We start from the raw sequence: 22,898 nt of genomic DNA, 5'->3' as shown, positions 1-22,898 counted from the left end.
CTCAGATACAATGTCATTCCCAAATTAATTGATGTAATATTTTGTACCTCAGATAAGCCTTCATACCCACGTTGTTGAGTTCAGGTGCTCCTTGCTGCTGCCTGTAACAAAGTAACTTGGAATACCCTATTATGCACAGAATATGCTCTGAGGCTGTGTAGATTATCAAGTCTAATCTTTCCCGGAAGGCTCAGGAACACCATACTTTCACCTTCCAAAACTAGGGACTTCCAAACTTTGTCGGGCAGGACTTCTCTTTAAGGAAAAAAAAAAAGGAAAAAGGAAAAAAAAATAATAAAAAAAGAGACAAAATTTTTAAAGTCCTCAATAAGTACACTGATTACACTGATTTATGATTTTGAGTTAAATGGGAATGTGGATGTGGCTCATGAAGGGAACATGGCTGCATGTAGACACCTTTAATATTAAAAGTTGAAAAGAGTTTTAATGTTTTCACATGGAAAAACATGCCCAATACTTAAAGTTTGGAACAAAGCTAGGAGCAAATTTAAAACAGTGGGAAGAATCACACTTCCCACAGCAGAGACAACCCTAAGATGGTTAACTCACAGTCACACAGCAAGCTTCTGGCACACTCAGAAAGAGCAAATGTTCTCCCAAGCCTTAGATCAAGGCATTCATCACAAGCTCATCCCCTCTTTCCAAACATGGCCTTTTGGTACTTGTTTTGAGACGCAAAAGTCTCAAAACAAAAGTATATGCTTTCTTCTGACACAATAATTAATTATATACTACCTTACACTAAAAAAAGCATCATGTAATGATGAATAAAAATAGGTTTCCCTTTCATAAAGCCTCTTTAACCTCATTACAAAGTATCTGGCTCAAGTAAAATGGCAAACTCTCCCCTCTGATAAAAACAGCACTTATTTTGAGCAACTAGTACAAAGACATACCTGTCTCTCACTTCATATATTCCATATAATCACCATACCCTTAACTGACTTAAAAAAAAAAACAGTAGCACAGCAATAGAACACAAGAGCAAGTAAACAACACGTTCAACAACAACAAAAAACCCCCAGTCATTAGCCTCTCTCTTCAGAATTGATTTTACTATGACTTACAACAAGAACTAATTTATTTTCAGAGTGAGCTTAACCACTATTATACCGTAATAACATAATAGAACTTTACCTTGGAACCGTTGCTATTCATCCTTCCAGTTTAATTCACTACAGGCAGAAGTCTCACATAGCTCACACTCTCTAGTGGGAGCTAGCTACAATCAAAAACTCTGAAATACGAAGCACCAAGCTCTGTTTTATTCATGGTGCTTTTGTTTGCCAATTAATTTGAAAGCAATTTTTAAAGTGGGAAGAGAAGCATGGCTTGGTTAAGCTGCCCTCTTAGACTACACAGTAAAAGTACAGAGGCATAACCCCTACATAATTTTAAAAATTAACATATAAACAACTGCAGTTTCCAAAGCATCAAAGCTTTTGGTGCCATTCTACACTCACAATGTATACACCGGTGTAACTTAATCAGCTCTCCAGGGATGATGTCATCTTCTCCAAGAGCTTGCAAGTGAAATAAGAAACTGGTTCTTTCAACAAGCAAGAAGGCCCAATCCTTTTGTTTGGCTTTCATACAATCATAAAGTCATTTAAGTTGGAAAAGTCTTTTAAGATAAACAAGCCTAACCATTAACTGCAGCACTGCCAAGTGAACCCCTAAACCAAAAGTGCCACATTTACACATCTTTTAAATACCTCGAAGAATCACGACTCTACCATTTCCCTGGGCAGTCTATTCCACTGTCTGATCACACTTTCCATAAAGAATTTTTTCCTAATATCCAATCAAAACCTCCCAGATGCATCTTGTGGCCATTTCCTCTTGTCCTGTTACCTGGGAGGAGAGACTGATTCCCACCTAGCTACAGCCTACTTTCAGGCAGTTTTAGAGAGTGATGAGGTCTCCCCTGAGCCTCCTTTTCTCCAGGCTGAACAACCACAGCTCCCTCAGCTGCTCCTCATCAGACTTGTGCTCCAGACCCTTCACCAGCTCCATTGCCCTTCTCTGGACTCACTCCAGCACTTCCATGTCTTTTTTGGAGTGAGTGGCTCAGAACTGGACACACAAGGTCAGTGTGGCTTCACCAGAGCCAAGTACAGAGAGACAATCACTGCCCTGGTCCTGCTGGCCACACTGTTACCGATAGAAGCCAGGTGCCATTGGCATTCTTGGCCACCTGGCCCATGTTCAGCTGCTGTCAACCAGCACCCACAGGTCCTTTTCCATTGGACAGTTTTCCAGCCACTCCGTCCCCAGCCCGTAGTGCTGCCTGGGGCTGTTGTGACTCAAGGGCAGGACCCGGCACTTGTCCTTGTTGAACATCATGCAGCTGGCCTTGGTCCCCTGATTCAGCCGGTCCAGATCCCTCTACAGAGCCTTCCTACCCTCCAGCAGATCAACAATCCTGCCCAACTTGGTGCTGTCTTCAAACTTACTTAGGGTACATGCGACCACTCATCCAGATCATCAATAAAGGTATTAAGCAGGACTGGCCCAAATAATGAGCCCTGGAGAACTCCACTTGCAACTGGCCACTGACTGGTTTGTAACTCCATTCACCACCACTCTCTGGACTCGACCACCCACACAGTTTACCCATTATTTTTTCAGTGCACACACAGTCCCCTCATGATACACTAGTTCTTCTCTATTTATAAGGGGCAAAACAAGGACTGAATATTGGAGATGCATTCAAAAGGCAGTCCGTGAAAGAGGAGACAGTTTTGAAATTCTCCACAGGTGCTCTGCTGTTGCAGTTGGTTGGTACACGGCCATGGAAATCCTGGGCACCCAGTAGCATTCCTGTGGCCATGGATACTCAGTCTTCTTCTGCCTGCAGTCCCTCTGGATTGTTTTCCACTTCCAGAGCAAAAAATAAAAAAAAAAAAATTAAAAAAAAAGGCAAGGGGCAATATTCAAGACCTTTCTGGCAGTGGTCCAAAGGAAAAAAACCCAAACAAAACACAAGCCAACAAACAATGATCCACAGATTGGAAAAATGCTGACAACCTAAGTAGCAGGAAGTTTTTGATGATCCAAAAGTCATTGTGAAGCGCAATTAAAAAGAACACAGCTATGGTTGCTCAACTTGGCCAGGCATGGAATAGCTGACTCAATTATCCTAAAACATGAGAGGAATGAACCTTTTTGTCATGCATGAAGAAGATGCAAAGTAAGAAATTTAAAATACAGTTTTTTCCTTCACAAAAAACAAACAAACAAAAAGCCCCCCAAAAAAAACAACAAAAAAAAACTCAACTAAAAATTTTCACTAAATGTCACGCCAGTGAAGAAAGCAACTGTGAATGCAAGACCTTCCTACTCTTCCTTTACTTTGAAAATGATATTTTAATTTCTGCAGCAGAAGCATTTCAGGTTGGGCTTTTCGTGTCCTTTTTTTCTGCAGCATTTCATTGCTCTTTGCTGGTAGAGCAAACATCCTGCTAGTTATTATGTTTAAATACATGCTTCAAACAGTTTTCAGGTTATTTGGTTTTAGACTGTGAAATAAGCCCCAGATGTTTCAATGAGAAGGTTTTCCACCAGGAAATTCATGGCCCTTCCAGATGTCTCAGATATCTAAAAGTCAAAACTTATTCTTGATTCGTGACAGGCATGAATATGTTCATTCCAATAAGTTGCTTATGAGATTATTACAAATGTATCCATAGGCTATAGGTGCAGACTGCACCAGATGGATTTGGGATTATTTGAAAGAGTGAGAAGCAATGAAATCTTCCTAGTCCTTCTCTCTTAGAGGTGTTCTGCATATCTGCATCCTTGTTTGGCATACCACGACAAGCAAAATTTGACAGAGTCTAATTAAAAAATACATCATCTCTATTTATAATTACAAGAAGTAGGCTGAAATGAGGGCTGTTTTCCTTTCAGTAAACCTTGGATAGTCTTGTAGCTTAATGATGTAACTATCCTTTAGGTAGTAAGATGCAGAAACTTTCATGATCATGTTATTTCAGTAGCCAAAATTCATGTCTCTCTCTGCTTTTCCTCATTGATAGGTAACTTTTGGATGTCTTGCAGGCAGCAACTGCTGCCATTTCTCCCCACCTTTGCTAACATTGTCTCTTTACCCCAGTTATCAGCCATCCTCCCTCTCAAATTGTTAGTAAGGTTAACATGAACCAGTTAAGCTGTCACAGAGTGCTCTGACATTCAGGCCTCAGAGCTTCTACTTGGATTTCAGACCTGAGGAAAGGCTCACCATCTAAGAAAAGAACCCTACTTTCTCTTTGCAGCTTTGTCTTTTTTCCTGAGACAGTGGCACAAGAATTCTAAACAAGCAACGCTGGGAAGAAAAATTAATACTGCATTTTTTTTTTAAACAGGAAATATGTCAACTGTCATCCTGGGAAGCACAAGACCTGGTTTGCAGGTTTATTTAAGGTACTCTTAATGAATATTTCTGGCAGCAGCACCTCCTACTCCTCACAGATATACAGGCACAATTACAAAAAAATATACTGGGACTTTACATGGCCACCTGTAGGAACGGACAGATTTTGCACACAGATGTTTCAGACGGCCACAAAAATAAACTGAGAACTATCAAGCAGGAAGAGATGAAGGTCCTGATTTTTTGGAAGCAAACAAAAAATTGTTCTCAGTGGAACAGGAGTGAGATCTCTATCATGGTTATACACCAACTTCTCATTCAATCCATAGCTGCAGCTTTTCCATAAATCTCCACGGAATCAGCTTCAATACCTCCTGACTCTCAGAGCAGAGCAGAAAGCTCTGGCAACACAGTTTACAAGGATTTGTTTAGAGTATCTTTAGAGCTAGAGCCCTGAATGCAGTCTTTTCTTGTCTCAATTAGCTGTTTTTCCTGGACACACAGAGAGGAGATCATATTTAACTGATTTATATTTTTAATAAAACCAAATGTACAAAATTGTATCTTAAGCTGCACTAGCAAAAATTTTTAAATCTTGATTTTACATTCATTGGGGCACAAAACACTTCTAGTAAGAGAATTGAATCTATGAGATTTCTCTTTTTCTCTCTCCTTTTCCAATTAGACAGTGTTTATGATATGAAATTGCACTATGTTTATAACAAGAAATTGTACTGATGAGTAACTGCAAGCCCTATGAACCAACAGAAAAGTTAATAGACACAATTCATTTGTCCTGACTGCCCTTCCAGAATCATATTGATTACTAGTGAATAAATAGTCCTTCTTTAGAAACCACTTATTAAATAATCGAGGTGGAAGGTTGTAAACAGCGTAGGGTATAGATCTGCAGTCAATTTCTACTATACTTTGCAATTATTATGTAAGTGGTAACTTTGTCCTGGAGGGGAACCACAACTCAAAGTCCATCACTGAAAACAAAAGCCAAGAATGCTGCAAATACATGATAGACAGAAATCCTGCAAGTGAAGCTTTGCAATTTAAGCTTATGTTGGATCTCTCAATCCGTGCATTAGGCTCCCCTCATTAGCTTTGACAAACAGTGGATTAAAGATTTCATCTGTTAGGTATATGCAGTAACTTTTGCATCAGTACTTCATCAGTACTGAGATGGCCTAAATTGCAAAGATCCTTGTATACCTTAATGGCCCTGTGAGCTGTGGGGGTAGTAGGGTTCCCTGCTAAGCAAAGGCAACCATTCAAGCACAGGTGACAAAAACAGCTCTTAGTCACACAGTTTTGTGAGACAGAAAACTGATTCCATAAAACAACAACAAGGCTTTCACAGCACAGAGGGTCCCACTGCAGAAATGCATATAAGAGGACCTATAAATGCATAAGATGCAGAAGGCTAACCCAGGTATGGATATACTTCCCTCCCACAACAGCCTTGGCTGGAATTTAGCTTCAGGTGACACAAGTCAACTTGAGAACAGTGGTACATTTCGCATAAAATATTCAAGAGATTCTTTCCCTGGTCATAGACCTTTTAGGTACACTCTGATCATCTTTCAAAGAGTGTAATCAAGTAATTTGGTAATTTCTACTCCACAAAGACGTGATTGCTAAACGATGGTGTCATGATGACAGGCTGACCTTGCTTTGGCCTGAATAGACACAGTGATTGCTGAAATCTCAACAGGATGTAAAGAGAAAGGAATCCATATTCATTATTAGCTATGGTTGATTTTCTGCTGGGAGGGTTTTTGGTTGACAAACCACTCTGCTGAGTTACCCTTAAACATGTCCAGCTTCACATACTTCTGTATTCTTTGGTAGCATTTCATTTGTTTGCAAACCCCAAAAAATATAAAAAATGCAATACATTTCATGTAAAGCCTATAGCAGTTGTTGGATGACCCTTATTATAAGCCTAAATGATGGCTTGTCACAAAACAGTAACTGTAATACTAAATAAGTGTATGTACTTTTTCAATAGACAAGTACAAACCAGAAGTTGCTAATTTTTATATTATGCACACTGAATAATTTGACAGCATGATGAAAAACCACTAACAAAGGGGTAACAACAGAAGTATATAATCACAAGGAAAAGCAGAACAAAGCATGCATACAGGCACTAAATGCTCATTCAGTAGCCAAATGACATCTACAATATATTTGAAAAAAGTACCTTGGCTTTGGACAGTAAAACAATTACTATAATTTACACAAGGATAGTGCACAGAAACTTACTGTTTAAGCCATTACCTCACTATAAAGAGCTCTTGGAAAAATAATATTTGAGAAGCCAGCTGAGCTGCATATTACTCATAGCCCGCTACTCCACCACATCCAATTCAAGATGATTCAAACTTGCAAGAAAAATGTCTCCTCTGACCCATATCTAGAAAAGCTCAGTGGAGATAGCTAAGCAAGTAGGAAAATGGCTTTCAAGTACCAGTCATTCACCACTGTGTTATGTAGACACACAGGAAAATACCAAAAGTACTTACTGTAAGATCTGGAGTCAAAGTTCTAGCCAGCACTGTGTCATCAAGAGCATGGAGAAAATGTCCCTACCTTTGATAACTGTCCTGCCACAGTCTGTTAAGTAAGATTAAAAATAATTAAGACATACTTGTGCAGAGAGCACCCACATATCTAGAGAGTCTTTCACCACATATGCCAACATGGTGTGTTCCTTCAATAGCAAGTATTTTGCAAAAAAATATATTCCCATTACTCATTTTTCTATGTGTCCCCCAAAAGTGAAGGTAGCTCAAAAAATCTTGTTGTCAAATCAGAAGTTTAATTTAATATGGTATCTTTATTTAGGTTCCCATTAATATGTTCCTTCTTTACTTTCTTCAGTTTAAATGACTTGAACTGAATAGCAAAAATATATATACTACCTTTTAAACAGAATTCTTACTCAATATAATTTCAAATATCAACAACATTCTCACAGAAAATATGGCAATTAGAAGACAATTTTAAGTCCATTAAAAGAAGTGCATCCAAAAGGTAAGCCTCATTAACACCTTTCCCGTGGGAATAATAGGATTCAAAATGACAAAACTAGGATGGACTGCAGATTGCAGCATGGGTCATACTGTCAAACATCATCACTGTCTTGTATGATGGATTTCTATTTTTAATATAAATGTGGAATGGTCCACATTTAACAGTGACAGCCCTCTCCTTAGAGGTGAGAAATTAATACAGATTGGTAAGAGCCCTGTTCAAAACTCAACTGCTTAAGCAGGTACTGTCATGACTATCCTGACAAATTCTGTAAAACTTTTCATCCAAAAAATTTTTTCCAACAAGCATTCAACTAACTACTTTTAAACACATGAGGTTTACACTTGAGACAAAATAGTCCATCTAAATACAGTTTTATTGCACTAACTGGGCATTTTTAATACATTGTACTAGTATATTAAAACCATGGCTTAAACACGTTTCACCCAATATACAGTAAAAAGCCAGTTTTCCTAACAGTAGCTCTAGACTTGCTGCTCAGACACTGATGAGACCATGATGTAAATATAATTTTTCCTCTGGACAAATAAAACAGCTGGATACCAGCTCATAAGTGAAATGAGTTGTGAAAGTTTTCTCAGGGGCTGGCTTAAGTATAACAGTTCAGGGAGGTTGGACAGACTTCATATCTTTTTCCCTGGCAAGAGACATTTCTTAAGCTTACTTTCACTTTTAAAAGTGAAGAATTTAAAGACAACAAAATATTTTTCCTGTCTCCAAATCATAAAACAAGAGATTATGTACAAACATTTTTTTCTCCTGAACCAGAAAAAAAACAAGGTGACAATAAAAGATTGCTCATCAGCTCAGTACTCTGTTTTGTACTTCAGGAGACTATACTAAGGTCATAATATAACACTCAAAGGAAAACTGCATAAACAAAACATTAACTCTACAACCTGCAGTGGCAATGTTGCTATTTAAATGTCATGCCAATTTTGTCATTAGGAGACATTCAGCCTGGAATCCCAGTCACTGCTCTCCTCTACCAACCCACTCACTCCTGCACCCAGAGACACAATGGTCCATGCTTTGAAACCTTTTGTATCTCTGGGAAGATGAAATGGCTATCTTCCAAGACTTGGTACTTGGAAAGAAAATTTGTTCTGCATTCTTCATTATACCACAAACATATAAGTGCATCCAGGGGTGAGGTAGACTTTCTCTGTATTACAAGGCTTTTGTTTGGTTCTTCCTTTCAGTCTAGCATAGCAGCTCCACCAGTTCTGCCCTTCTATACTGATATGCTTCAAAACTTGAACTCTTCTCTAATTCAAACGGAAGCTCTTCACTCAGTGGCCTCAAAAAATTAATAAATCATCTTTCTGTGACCCACTACAAGCACATCTGCAACTAACAGTAAGCATTTCCCAAATGTAACTCGGGAATATGGGCAGGAGCACAACAGGGCTTTCAATATTAGGTTGTACTGCACAGTGCAAATGTAATTTCCTTACTTGTTTATCCTTTTGTTAGCACTGGAGGTTACAGCCACACCCCTTTCATAGACGGCCCTCCAGAAATTGCTTCTGAGAATCAAGCAATTACAATGCTCTTTCTGGCTTTTAAATAACCCTTTTCTTAAAAAATAACAGACTTTCCTTCCTCTGTTACCTCTAGTGCAAGAAAGGAGCAAGCCCTGGTTACTCAAGACAGTTGTCCCATGCACCAAATGCCCATCACCATGTTGTCACCCATGAAGAGTAACAAGGTAGTTACCATCAATGAACAACATCTGTCTCCTGGAGGAGGCTGACTCACAGCAACCCGCAAACCCACACCAAATTTAAAGCTGAGCTTGTGCCTTCTGACAGCACAGGCTCAATACTGAGGAGCAGAAAGGGGATGGGTAGGAAGAATGAGACATGGCACAAACCACACAGCCTGCTTTGCTACACAGGCCTTTGTAATTGCCCAAACACCTCCATGTGTTTGTATAAACATTCTGCGGTTGGGGATTTGCACTCACCTCCCTTCTCCAGAAGACAAATAAACTAAACACAGTCATTAGCTTCAATAGCATCTGATTAAGTAAATAGGGTTTTCCGTTTCCATTAGTAGCTCATAAAGGCAGACACTAATATGAGCACCACTCAGGTCACTGCCCAGAGGTGACAGCTTTACAGTCAAGCCAAAACAGGTTCCACTGCAACAGCAAACATGAGTCAAATTCCCTGGTAGGACAGGCACAAATTCACACAATTATGGTGTTACATATAGTAAGAACATTCAAGCCAAATCACTCAGACTTGCCCAAGTAGCTAATTAGAACTTCTCACAACAAATCCCATCAATATTTAAGAGATAGTAAACAAAAATTGATTAATTAATTAATTTTTAAAAATGGAGTTTGGTTTGCTAGAATAGACTCTCCTGCAAAATATCTTGACATAACACCTATTCAAGGATTCAAGTTACAAGTGACAAAGTGCAGTCTACAAGAGATTCTAAATTTGGCTAGCAACGATGGTATTCTTGTTTCTGGGCCAGGAAAGCTTTATAGACTTTATAGACTTCTTTTCTTTCTTGTCATGTATCCTCACCCTACTCCATCAGTCTTCGGTTGTCTCAAAAAACTGCCTTCAGAAATAACTTTAACCATACAACTTATTTGCAGCCACATGGAAATACAGTATGAAATCAGTCACTTTATTTAAACTGTCAAACATCCAGCTGGTTAAAAAGTACCACAGGGGCATGGCTTCAATAATAACCTCCTATGACTCACCTACAGAACACACTTCAGCCTTGACTTATTTTGAAGAAATGGGCAAATAATCAACACGAGAAAACAAAGGTAGGATTAATTTTACTTTGATTCCCTCTACATATGCACACAAATGTCCAAGAAAGTAATCTTTTTACAGTAATTATTTGTAGCTTACTTTCTCTTCCCTGATTTTAACAACTAAACACAGAGACTGAGTACCTGTCAGCCTTAATCCCGTGGTTGCTCCTTCAGAGGAATTCACTGAGGAAAATGTTTTTTTCCTTTTGAGTATTTATTCAAAGCACATTTTATGAATTGGTGCTTAATTATCTCAGACATTTAGATTACTGTTTTTATTTCAAGAAATCTAATTTGGTGGATGAAGAACATGAAAGCATAATTTTAATCAATCTCCCTTTAAAAGTCTTAAAATAACACTAGCTGATGACTACTCACAAGATAGTAAGCTATTTCCCTCTTCTCAGCTGCATATATCTTTCTGAAATATTTGTTGGAATATCAGTGACAAGCCATAATAACAAGAAGGAAGTAAATATAGCTCAACTTACACTACACTGAAAAATATTTCTAATCTCCTTTTTGCCACTCAAATCACACCTAGCTGTAATGATTTCCAAATGCTATGGTCTATTACCAGTGGCTTTCCCACAGAAGCAACATCAATCTAAAGAATGGGTTTAAGGCAAGGACATTCTTTCAACAGCCCACCAGAACTATCAAAGAATAGTATAGTAGGTCATTTATTTGAGCTGTAACCATGTGAGCCAAATTCATCAAGTTAAGAAATTACCTTCTTCAAGCATTAAATCCTAGAAATCATGGGACAGCATTCTGCCTATGGCCAACTTTTAATTATGTCATGTTACCAACAGACTGCCAAAGCAGAGTGCAACTGATAGCACATGGCATGTCTGAGTACAGCCTATTTTTAGTCTGCAATTCAATCAGCACTCTTACAATGACAAGGATTAAAATCCAAGACAGCCACATTGCTGTATATAGGCCAATGCAATTACATGTTGAAACATGTTGAGAGAATGTGGTGGCAAACTGGAGTCAATGTTGGGAGGAGCAGCACCAGACAGGCAGCTGCTCCCTGGTAGCCAATGTCTTTACTGGCAGAGCACACACTCCCATCTCACCCATCTCTGTTAACAGACCACAAAGGAAAACATTAAAACAAATGACAGTTTTAACCCAATTCCTTTCAATATGATTTACCACTTATGAAAGACAGAAAACATTTTGGCAATCTTGAAAATCAATATCCTTCTACCTTCATTGGCAGGTGTTCAGATGCCTTTAGCTTCGCCAACTCTGAGCAGCCCCCTTCAATCCTGCCTGAGAATGCTGGCAATGAAGAGACAACTCTGTCCTCAATCTGGCTCTCCTGAACTCTTGTGCTGAGGTAGCAGTTACCACATTTGCAAGGATGCTTTTAAATATCTGTCTTTTGTAACACCAAAGAAAAAAAAAAGATTTTCAAGCCAATATGTTTTTACACATTCAAGTGCTAACTCTTAATTAAAAATGTTACGTTCTTGCTGTGTTTTTAAGCTTCAGGACTCACATTTTTGGGCTTTTCATATCCAACTACACAGGCATTTATTAAATAAAATTTAATAAAGAACTTTGCCTTTTAATAGGATCAGACTTAGGACCTACAGGACTTAATGCTTTGAGAATATCAAAACAAAAACAGGTGACACCACAATGCAACCACTTATTCTCTAGGATATAGTTAAATGATTTATCAAACACTAAAGACTTTCATACACTAAAACTATGGCTGAATCCTAATCAGTGATGTGAGGAAACTTACAGCTGTGTTCCTTTACCAGTTTCCCGGGACCATTAATCTTTTTTGATACAGCCTCTGAAAAGTAGCCTAAACAGTATCCTCATCTTTATATAACGACCATTAGGAAACACGTCCTTCAAACCCCTTGAGGAGAGAGAGAAAAAGACTAAAAAGCATACATATTCAGACATACATATTCTGAGGACTTTCAAGCTAAACACATATATAAATTATGGGCACATCTAATTAGCAAAGAAAGAATTCTGTATTTTGAGATAATTCACTCCATTATAACAAGCTCCCAGATTTCAAACTTACTACAGGTGGTCCCTTCTCCAAAGGGCACATTTTTGAGTGCTGATCACTTATCTTTAGCAAGATTAAATGAAGGCACCAAAAAAACAGATTCAGAGTCTCTGAATAATAAGTTCAGAAACTCAAAGATATGGGCACACCCTAGGCTTAACATAAATTCACATTGATAACTGGTGGCTTTTTCCATCCACATTTCAAAACTAAGAAAAAAAAACATTAAGAAGACAGAAAACCTAAAGGCATGATTCAGCAGCATCTGAATTGAGACACTCATCTTAAGTCTCAGAAACTATACTTCTTTAACTTCTAAAATTTGAGGATTTTCTTCCACCAGTTTCCCCCACAACTCTCAGCTTTGTCAGAAAAATGACTCATTTTTCTTCCCAGACAAAACTCAAGTCTAGAAGAAGCATAACTTCAGTAATGCACACATATGGCAGAAGAGCATCCAGTAACCCCACCATACAGTGGCTGGAACAATACTGCAGACAAACTAACTTTAATTAGGCTAAAAAAGGCAACAATTGAAATCAGCATCTAAACAAGAACACATTACTGTCTACAAGGCAAGTATAACAAATCTAAGTGCATTACTTGGAGTTATTCAAATTAGTACTTGGAGTTACTGCACTTCTGTGCAAAAATAAAGGGGACATAATCAAGTAAAATAATGAGCAATACTACAGTATAAAGTGAAAGCTGTACGCAAGACACCATAGGAATCCTCAGGTCACAGGCAAACACAACTGTGGATACTAAACCCAGAAGAGTTGCATTTCTTCCTGCCTTGTGTAATCACAGACAAAAACACCTCATGTATTATAATCAAACTAGAACAAAAAAATTCACAGTAAGATGACAATCCTTCAGCTGTGATCAGCAATGATCATTGCAATACATTAATCATTTAGAATACCCATACAGGATAAATCAGTCATGTCTGTCTGAAATAAAATACACTGCTTTTCCACTTGTGAATGAAGCCTGCCTATGTTACTCATAGTCACTGGGGTTACACGTTGCTTGAATTTATAACTGAAGCTCGAATCAACTAGTAGCATGGTACAATACTTGAAAAAGAATGATGAAAACACTAAAATAACACATGTAGAGACTGAAAAGCGCAAACAGTGAAACTAACAGCACCTTTTCTCCCTCAGTAACACAGGTTTTTTTTAAAAAAACACCGATTTTCAAATCACATTACAATTTCCTATATAGATGCCTAAAGGAGTGTGATGAAATGTGCCTCATGAGGGGAACTTCTGAAATTCAGAAAGCCTTAGAACCAGCACAGTTACATAATGAGATGTATGTGAACCTGCATCTCCTTGAAACTCATCAGTATAAAGCTTCCCAGTCCCTGCACCTTTTTGAAGGTGACCAGAAATAAGTAAACCCAAACCAAGACATAAAGAAAATCCTGCAAATTCACTTATTTTTTATAGACAATAGTCAGATAATAAGATCTTTCCTGCCTGTGAGGCAGGGTAGCACAGAAAAGTCTTACAATTTCAGGAATCTGAAACAGGTATCCTTAATTGTCTGCCTGGCAAACCTGGAACGGTCTTCCCTAACAGAGACACCAAGACCTCCTATAAAGAGGGCAGAGGACTCAAGATTTTCACAAGCCAAGTCCCTCACAATGCTAGAGCTGAAGGGGAAAATAACAACCCTTTGTGTGTGGAGTCAAAGGTCATGCTCCAGGGCCAACTGCTGCAGTATGGTAATAAACAGAGCATAGATATGTGCCTTTTTTCAATTTCTTCACAACCCGTAAAATGCCAAGTCTTTCCAAGTACTAGAAGTCTATTAATGTGTACCCCATAGCTAGAATGGGCTCATCACTGGCACTTGGAGAAAACTCAGAACTTTTATTCCACACTGAGAAAAAACAGACACAAGTCCCCATTTGGCATTTCACTAGCACAGGTAAGATTCCTGTTGGTTTCCTGATTGCACACTCCATTATTACGTTCCTTCCTTGCAAGCCTTGCAGTAATGAAGTAAGAAAGCAGACACGATGTGCTTTTCCAACTAGCTTTACGTGGCACGTGACACTCAGATAAGCAACCTGGCTGGCACAGTTATGAGAACTACAAGTGCCTTCTTTGCCAGCCCCCAAATCATGCCAAATGGCTCACACTGAACATGCAGAGAAATGCCACCAGACAGAGCCCAGGGACTTCATCTTCTCCTTGTCAATAACAAAGCCATAAAAAAAATCTACAGGCATCTCACCAGCAGCTGGAACAGCTACTTTACCTCTGATGCTGCTGCTTGTGGCTGCAATAGTATATTTACAATTCTAAAGAAAATACTTATATTCTCAATTTCACTTAAAAAGGTCGAAGGGCTCATTAGTAAATCTGAAGTAACTAGCTTCAAGGAACAGCACTGAAATGTCCCTCATTTTTATTTTTTAACCAGTATCAAAGTTACTTGAGTTACAACATTATCTTTTACTCTGGAATAATCTGGCTTCTAGAAGAGAAGACAGTACAGAAACCAAGATGAAAATAAGCTTACTTTCTTTCCTAAAGAGGGAAATACAAGCTATATGTAAGTGCATTTTATTCCAATATAATCATACATGCTGTGTACAAGAGGAAAATGTATCACTACAGTTAAAGCAATACAACCGCACAAGATACAGCTTACTACTTTTGTGGCTGATGAACGTGAAGCTTCAAGCCATACACAACCCTCCACTACTGGATGCAATCACACATACCTGACTTTACTTTGTATTACAACTTGTTTATTTATGCAGCTTCTTGTTATCATCCAGATACTAAGAGTTTAATTGTTAATAAATGCAAGAGTTTAATTTAATAAACACAAGACAACACTGTTTCATTTTTCCAAGTATACATACTTCACCAAAAAAACTCCTCCAGAACTACAACTAAAAGAAGATGAAGCTTCTTTTCCAGTCAACCCATCCTTTCTATTCAGCCTAACAATCACTACCATGTAAAATGATGAGCAATATGACCAAAAGATTAATGATAATGCATTGCACATATTTAACGATAGCAACTAGGCATGCAAGACCAAAATTGGCCATTTTCCAGGATTTTTTTATTTTTTTTCCAGGAATAAAATAAATATCCTCCTCACAAAATAGATAGAGGGTCAGTTGAGAAGTATGACTACTAAGGTCAAGTAGTCATACTGTAAGTAAAGGAAAAAGTCTAAGCCTTTTTTTTTTTTTTTTTTTTTAAAGCAGCCTTAAAATACTGGGAATGACAGAATCACTTCTTTTTAACTGTTTGGAATTGGAAACTGCAATGCATTTTTGTGGCATATATGTATTAAGTTGATGATGTGGACAGTGAACTTCCAAGTCCTCAATTGTTTCATATGCCAGATAGTTGCAGATGTTTCTAGGTAGCTCGGCCTACTAGAGAGCTCACTGCTACTATTGTCCCAACTTGTTCCACTGCTAAAAATATGTAACAACATTCCTTGCTGTCTTATTAATAACTGTAATACAATATAAAGTTAATATTAATATAACGCAATCCAGGTTGTGTGGAAAGTGATGACAGAGGTGTAAGTAGCTGGCTCTCTTTCCTCTGAGCTGCTAATGAAGTGGTATCTTAGCACATGGGTACAGCCTACTGAAGCAGCATTTACCAAAGGAGCTGTATAGCCTCAGCCCAGACCACTTTAGGTCACTGAAAAATACAAAATACCTTTTGCAAGAGTGGAGGTACCAGCCTGTCCTGGCTGAATTTCAGCCAGAGAAATGGACTGTAAAACCAAGTAGGGCTGTCATCAGTGATAATGTGATGGATAGGTGAGTTACAGCCTGGCTGCATTGCATACATTTGCACAAAGGTTGTAACGCTCATCGTCACAACCCAGAGAGCGCTATCAGGCAGAAAGAAAAGGGATTCTCATTTAGACCCTAATTACTGGCAAGGTAGTATGGCTGTGGATGCACTAGGAAGTGAAAACTCTTGTAAAACACTGTAAGAACTTCTGTTCTTATTTAGAAAAACACAAGAAGAAGGAGATTGCAACATGCCAAGTCCCACACCTCTATTTCTTTACCAACATAGATATGAACTGCAGTTGTCTTAGTTTCTTGCTCAGTTAATTCACTAGTAATCTTCACACAAAAAGAATTTGGATGAAATGAGGTATCTACAAAACTGGTTTTGAGACAAAGCATCAGTATTTGGAACTGCACGTATGAGATTTCTGGTAGGATAACAGCAAGGTCAGACTTCTTCCTATTAATCTCCTTTCTTTGGGTAAGAACCTCCAGGAAACACAGGGTGATACGAGTTTCCAGAGGCTGCATCTGACCAATTTGTGATTTAAAAATTTAGTGGAATCCTGAGAACTACCAGTACACTCGCTCCTATCATTCTTGACACAGAGCTCTACAAAGGCTCTTGAGCTATGATCAGCCAAACTCAGTGACTTGCAAGAGAGGTGTCAAAGTCAGGAATTGAACCTCTGGGATAGATCTGTGCCCCTGCTTTTACAACACAGCTTTTAAGCCTAGATCAAACAACTGAACTGAACTACAACTTGTCCAAATCCTAACTTGTCAGAAGAACCTTGCAAGAACTTCAAAGTCATCTTACCTTAAACTGCCAGAGGTAAAGCCAGGCACTTGACAATTACTTTGCATCTGTTCTACAAGTATTTCTTCTCCTTTGAAGGCCCACACCACAGAAGACAGTAAGCTGGTGGAGACTGAGAAGCTTTTCACAGTTGTGCTTTAGGGCGGGTGTTTATACTCCCCCAGAAAAGTGTGCTTCACACAGGACTCTGATGCAGCTTGTGCTGTCAAGTCAGGAGACAGAGCAGTATCCTACCCCACTCTGCCCTCATAAATAATTCCCTATAAAATTCAAGTACGTGCAACTGCTACAGGGTCAATCTCTTGAAGCACAGGAATTTGTCAGCTCCAGAAATACTTGACTAGAGTCAGAATACTTTGGAAACAACCTTTGTGTTAAATCCCCTCTTCTCTCAAAGGATGAAAAAAGGCTGATGTCCACCTGCCTCAGGGAGAATATGAAAGACCTTTGTGTCTTGACAGCCCCCTCACCTAAAATATTTCCCAGTTCCCAGGATTGACACTCAGCCAGTTTCCCTTAAGTGTGAGTTCATTTTCTCTGGGAAAATGACAATATTCCTGTTTCCCTCTTCTATTCTTCAGTTTCCATTAACGAGATAATAACTAACCCAAAAAATGGTCTCTTCAGAGAACAGCTGCCACCAGCACCTCCACCAGGATCAGAATCCAAACCATACTTTCTTCTTTTTCCACCTAGCCTCTATGGACCAACACATTATTACTTAATGCCAAGGAAACCCAAGGAAGAGGAGCCCTCTGGTAGGTTTACTGCTCTCAGAAAACCTGAGGATGCTGCCAGGATATAGCCTGGCAGAGAGTTCAATGCCAGAGCTGAGCTCCATGCCAGGACACAACCAGTGCAAGTACTCCTGCTATCAGTTTACATCACACCATGCCTCAGAGTGAGCCCTGGCTTTAATGTAGGGCTAAATCACAGCAGCTGAAGACGGAAACATGGATGGCTTCTTTATGAATGAAACTCCCAAATCCCTCTAGTGCTCACTGGATTTATTTGCTTATACCACTGTTTTCTGAATGACACTGTTCTTAATTACAAATTCTTGGAAGGAATTTAAACACAGAAGTTGTCTACAGTTTTCTCAGGGGGAACAGGAGGTCAAAACAATTATCTTTATGGCATTACTCTCCTTTACAGCATCACCACCAGTACACCATACACATGGAAATATTTTTTTTGTTTGTTTTCCATCGTTAAACAAAGCATTTCAATTACGTTTTCTTGATAAATTAGGCAGCATGATGTCCCATATTATTGTAAAGATGTATTTCTTACATGCCCCAACACTGAACACTACTGTGGCATGTGAAAACAGACTATGGCAACATACTCAGCATGCTGTAATTTGTAATTATGTGAGTAAGCTATAATGAAGAAGATCTCTAAAAAAAGCACAACACTTGACATTGGCCATGTATATATAGCTGCTCTCCTGAGCGACCCTATGTCAGCAAGTTAGAAGTATCAAGTAACTCAAAGCAATTCAAAACCAACAAACCCAATGTACGAAATTAGATTCAAAGAGCATTATTGGCATAGGGCCTGAGCCACAAATTTAGACCCAGTTCTGAATTTTCCCAAGGTTCACAGAAATGGGCAAAAGGGACATCTGAAGTAAGAATCCAAACTAGATCCAGTTCTACTTCATACAACAGACAATAAGAGTGACCTAAAATCCTCATAAACAATAAAAGCCAAATTCAAAATGGCACCTTAGGCAGCCAAATCAATATAGGCAAACCACAAAAACTCTGCAACGTGGCGTAGTTACTCAGCAAGAATTTGTAGATGTGGCTAAAAATACTGTAACTGAATTTGTGGTACTTCATTGCATCGTCAACTGGGATGGTGTGTTATCATCTAGGACCAAATCACTCATAACAACGGGGGATAGCTGAAAGAAGCACTCCCGATGGCAGTGCCCTGCCCCACGAGGCTCAATGCCAGACAGAACTGAGCACAGCCCAATGAAAAGCAAGCTGCTGTGTCCAGAGATATGGATGTAGAGAAAAGTATGTGCACAGAGAGAAGCAGGGGAGAAAAGAGGGAGGAGGATATAATTAGGTACCCAATTTCAAGTGAAAGGAAGATTGCAGAGACTCGTCAGTTTTCCCTATCAACCAACTAAGGTGCTCCACATTATTCAGGGTAGTAAAGACCATCCCAGACATTATTCTCAGAGCTCAGTTTCTTAACTTCCCAACAAGCCTGCATAAGGATCTAAATACATCGCTGCTCAGAAGACAGTGTGTAGATCTAGACTTGCGTCCAAACTCAAGTAAAATCGTGAGTTTAAAGAAAAGAAGCAGTAAAACCAACATGTGAAATTGACTTGTACTTTCAAAGAACTAGAGAAGAAATCCTGCCCTTTGGAGTCAAACTAGAACATCTGTTGGTTACAAAAAAGCTACTAATGACATACTATGACAGGTCCGAATGTCAAAGCATTTTTCGTTTACTTTTTAAATGGTTTTCATAATAATTGTTTATAATGTTTAACTTACAACGACTTGCAATATACAAGTTGTTTTACTAAGTACAAAAACACCACCGTCACTACACTGTCGTCATTACTAATTTCAAGACACCAGTGGTGAAATCTGACCCCACTGAAGTGAGCTGGATTCCTGCTACTGACTTCATCCTATCAAGTACATCCCACAGCAGTACATCATCTACAAGATGCACAAATCATCCAGTGGTATGAAGGCAACAAGCTGGAAGCTCTGTTCAGAGAGTAAGTGAATGTTCACCTAAGTCAAGAGATGGCAACTTAAAACTTGCTGGAAAAAAGCCTAGCACTGATCATTCAAACCTGCTGGCAAAAAGGCCACCAGTTTATAAAATTTCAGAAATTATTTAGACCTTGGTGCTCCTATGCATTTCATCATCATCATAGAAAGGCTTGAAAGAGACATTAAAGTTCCAACTCTCCTGCCGTGGGCAGAGACACCATTTGAGCTAGAAATTCCTACATCTGTTTCAAGATATTTTGCTCTAGTCACCGTGATGACACTAAATGGACCATCAACCCATTAGCTCACTAATTTCCAAAGTAATTAATCAATCAAACCTCAGATGTGTCAATGTGAACTGACACCTGAATTTCAACCTATGCTCTGCTTTGACAGCTGCATTCCTTTGGGATCAGAATTTGCCCTGATCTCTTGGTGAAATGGAGCAAAATTCTTCTTAGTCAAAAAATGTGGTGATCTTCTACTGACCAGTGAATATGGTCTTGAGGAAAAGCTGCAGAAAGAATATGCTCACTTCCCAAAAAGGAAACGGAAGAAAGCAACACAAAACAGTTTATTCTACAGAATTACAGGCACAAAGATGTAGTGCCAAACACAGAAATGCTACCCTAACTGCAAGTGCAAACACAGAACTATGCTTTCATTATAATGAATAAAGGTAAACAAGCCTAATCAACCAACACTTTTTTTTTTCCTTTGTAGAAGCCAAGAGATAGCCAAGAGACATAATTAAGGCACTCTAGAAACAGGCAGTGGCTCTGCAAACACAAAGGTAAATGTAACCATGTAAGCAGATTTCAATGAGCCTGCCTACACCCTCACAACAGTAAGGAAGTATTTAGAAGAGCCAGAACCTCAGATTAACAAATCACTGGGCCAGGACTTGCAGCAAGCAGAGCAGCTATCTTTCAATACTTTCAGAGGTTTACAGCACCTCTGGGAACATAGGCCATCTCCCACCCAAAGACTGCAAATCCACTTTCCAAACATTAATTAAACTTGAGAAATGCTGCACACAGAAAGACTGGGCAGGAGTTAAGCATATACAAGTGGCCATGGATTTTGGCCGGCTCCTAAAACACTAAACCAAGGTAGTGGTGGTGTTAGCATAAAAAGTTATAAAAAATTGCCAGGGAAGTATTCAAACCAAAGCAAAACATAGCACAGTGAACTACTCCTGAAAATGAGGTTGAACTAACTCTAAATCCAGATTTTAAACTATCTCTTTATTTACTTCATTAGGTGTCAGAATCCATCCTGCCTTTCTTTTAATTAGCTCTAACTCCAAAGAAAGAAAAAAAAGCCTCCCATGAAAACAATGGGACCACTCTCTGAATTGGGGACGACTGAGCACATGAAAACAGAATTGACCCAGCGCACCAAGAGCTTCCAAAGTTTTTGTGCTTTAGGCACTGCTCTGTTCACTGGATGCTGTATCCTTGGCAACTATTATGCGAGGAAACCGTTCTACAAATGCAAAACTTCTGTCTGCTCCATGAGCTTTTCTCTGAAATACTTTTATGGGGTTTTGGATATCCTTAAATCTAAGGGGACACACAGCCCTTTGTCATCTTTCCGCAGGCTCCCATGAGCATAATACAAGTGATGTTAAGAGAGTATTTTCCTCCCACTTCATCACAGAGCAAATAAAAGTTTTACAACTTTCACTTTGTAGGGGAAAAAAAAAAAAAAGTGGGCATTTTTTCCTCTCTTCTTCAGTGCACCCTGCAGAACTAATGTGCAGATACAAGATAATAATGAAAGGACGTTATTATTATGTCAATCAATGGCAATTGCTTTGAAAACTAAAATTTCAAGGATAATACTCGGGTGCCTGATTTCAAGGGCAGAGCTACAGATGCCAGCACATGTATTATAAGAAGCATGCAAGAAGAGATAGGTAAGAATCGACAAGGGCCATGCTGCAGTTCTTCGCAAGAGGGACTAGTAGCACCGATTGTTTCAAGGGCAGCAGACGCTGCTATTTTTACCAAAGCCCCGGCTGGAACTGCCTGGCTCATTAAACCTCAACCACGGCAAAGCCCGGGTCCTGCCGGCGCGACCGTGCTCGGCGCAGCCCGGCTGGCCCGACACGCCGCCTTATCCCGCAGTATCCCCAGACACCCGGACAACGCCAGCGAAGGGCAGGCACCGAGTACCTGAGACCCAACTTGGGCTTTGGTTTGAAGAGGTTTTCCTTCTCCTGGGAAAAGCGTGAGGCAGCTACAGCTAAAGCAGAGGCGGTAGCCGCCCTGTAGGGCGTTTGGGAACGCAGGAGAGCAGAAGAGGGAACCCCTCCGCCGTCCCCCGGGGCCTCTCCCCAGCACTTAGGGAGATGCCGATACTGCCGGGGGAGCCGGCGGGACACCCCGGGCTGCCTCCCCGCAGGGGCCGGGGCCCCCGCCGGCCTCTGTCCCCCGCTGCCGGGCTCTTGCGGAGAGGCCGCTGCCCTCCGCCCGGCGCCCCCCCACTCACATCCCCCCGTCCTCCCCCGGTACCTTCTGCGGGGCGCGGAGGAGGCGGTGCACCCCGGCCAGCTGGGTGGCGAGCGGGATGTCCTCCCGGAAGGTGTACAGCGGCGGCCGGGTGGGCTCGGGGAAGTTGGTGCTGTTGAAGGGGTCGGTGTCATCCAGCAGCTGCACCCGGCACACCAGCGTGGCCATGGCGCATCCATCCACCGCCGCGGCCAGGCGCGGGCGGGGAGCGGCACCCCCAAGTCACCGGCACCGAGGTGCTGCCTGCGCGCCCGCCGCCGGCTGCGAGCGGCACTCCCCTCCCCGGCGCAGCCTGGCCGGCAGCCGGCCGCCTCTGCCCCCGGCTCCCCGAGCGAGCGCCGGCCGCCTCACAGCCGCCGCGCCTCGGGGAGGCGGCCCATGGCCCCTTCCCCGCCGGGATCCACGAGTGCGAGCGCGCTTCAGGCCGAGCAAGGAGGAAGCGGCGCCGGAGCCGCGGGGCGCGGGCAGAGCGGCAGCGGCGGCAGCAGCTCCCCCATTCCCGGCCGCTGCGCGCCGAGCGGGCAGCGGGAATGCCGCGGCCGGCACGGGCAGCCCCCACGCCGCGCGCGCAGGGTCCGCAGCGCCCCCGCGCGGCCGCGCGCCGCCGCCCCGCCTCCCCCGGCCCGACCCGAGGAGACCTCCCCGAGCCCGGGCGGGAAGAGACAGCGGCCGGGATATCCCCGCCTCCGCCGGCCGGGGACCGGGACCTCCGA

At 40.9% G+C, this 22,898-nt stretch overlaps 1 protein-coding gene across 8 annotated transcripts in view; it reads right to left on the bottom strand.

The window, feature by feature from the left end:
• Positions 1-22,438, bottom strand: part of FHOD3 (formin homology 2 domain containing 3) — a 366,964-nt gene extending 344,526 nt beyond the window's left edge. For all 8 annotated transcript variants that reach the window (XM_088171487.1, XM_088171498.1, XM_088171447.1 and 5 more), the window contains exon 1: positions 22,189-22,438. In XM_088171487.1, the coding sequence (XP_088027613.1) occupies positions 22,189-22,353 (165 nt within the window). In that variant the 5' untranslated portion in view covers positions 22,354-22,438. The remainder of the gene's footprint in view (positions 1-22,188) is intronic.
• Positions 22,439-22,898: the final 460 nt, after the last annotated feature.

The sequence above is a fragment of the Sturnus vulgaris genome, chromosome 1 (genome assembly GCF_052056855.1).
Source record: "Sturnus vulgaris isolate bStuVul1 chromosome 1, bStuVul1.hap1, whole genome shotgun sequence".
Classification (NCBI taxonomy): Eukaryota; Metazoa; Chordata; class Aves; order Passeriformes; family Sturnidae; genus Sturnus; species Sturnus vulgaris.
The sequence above is the reverse complement of the archived record's forward strand: the minus strand, read 5'-3'. Positions and strand labels throughout refer to the sequence as shown.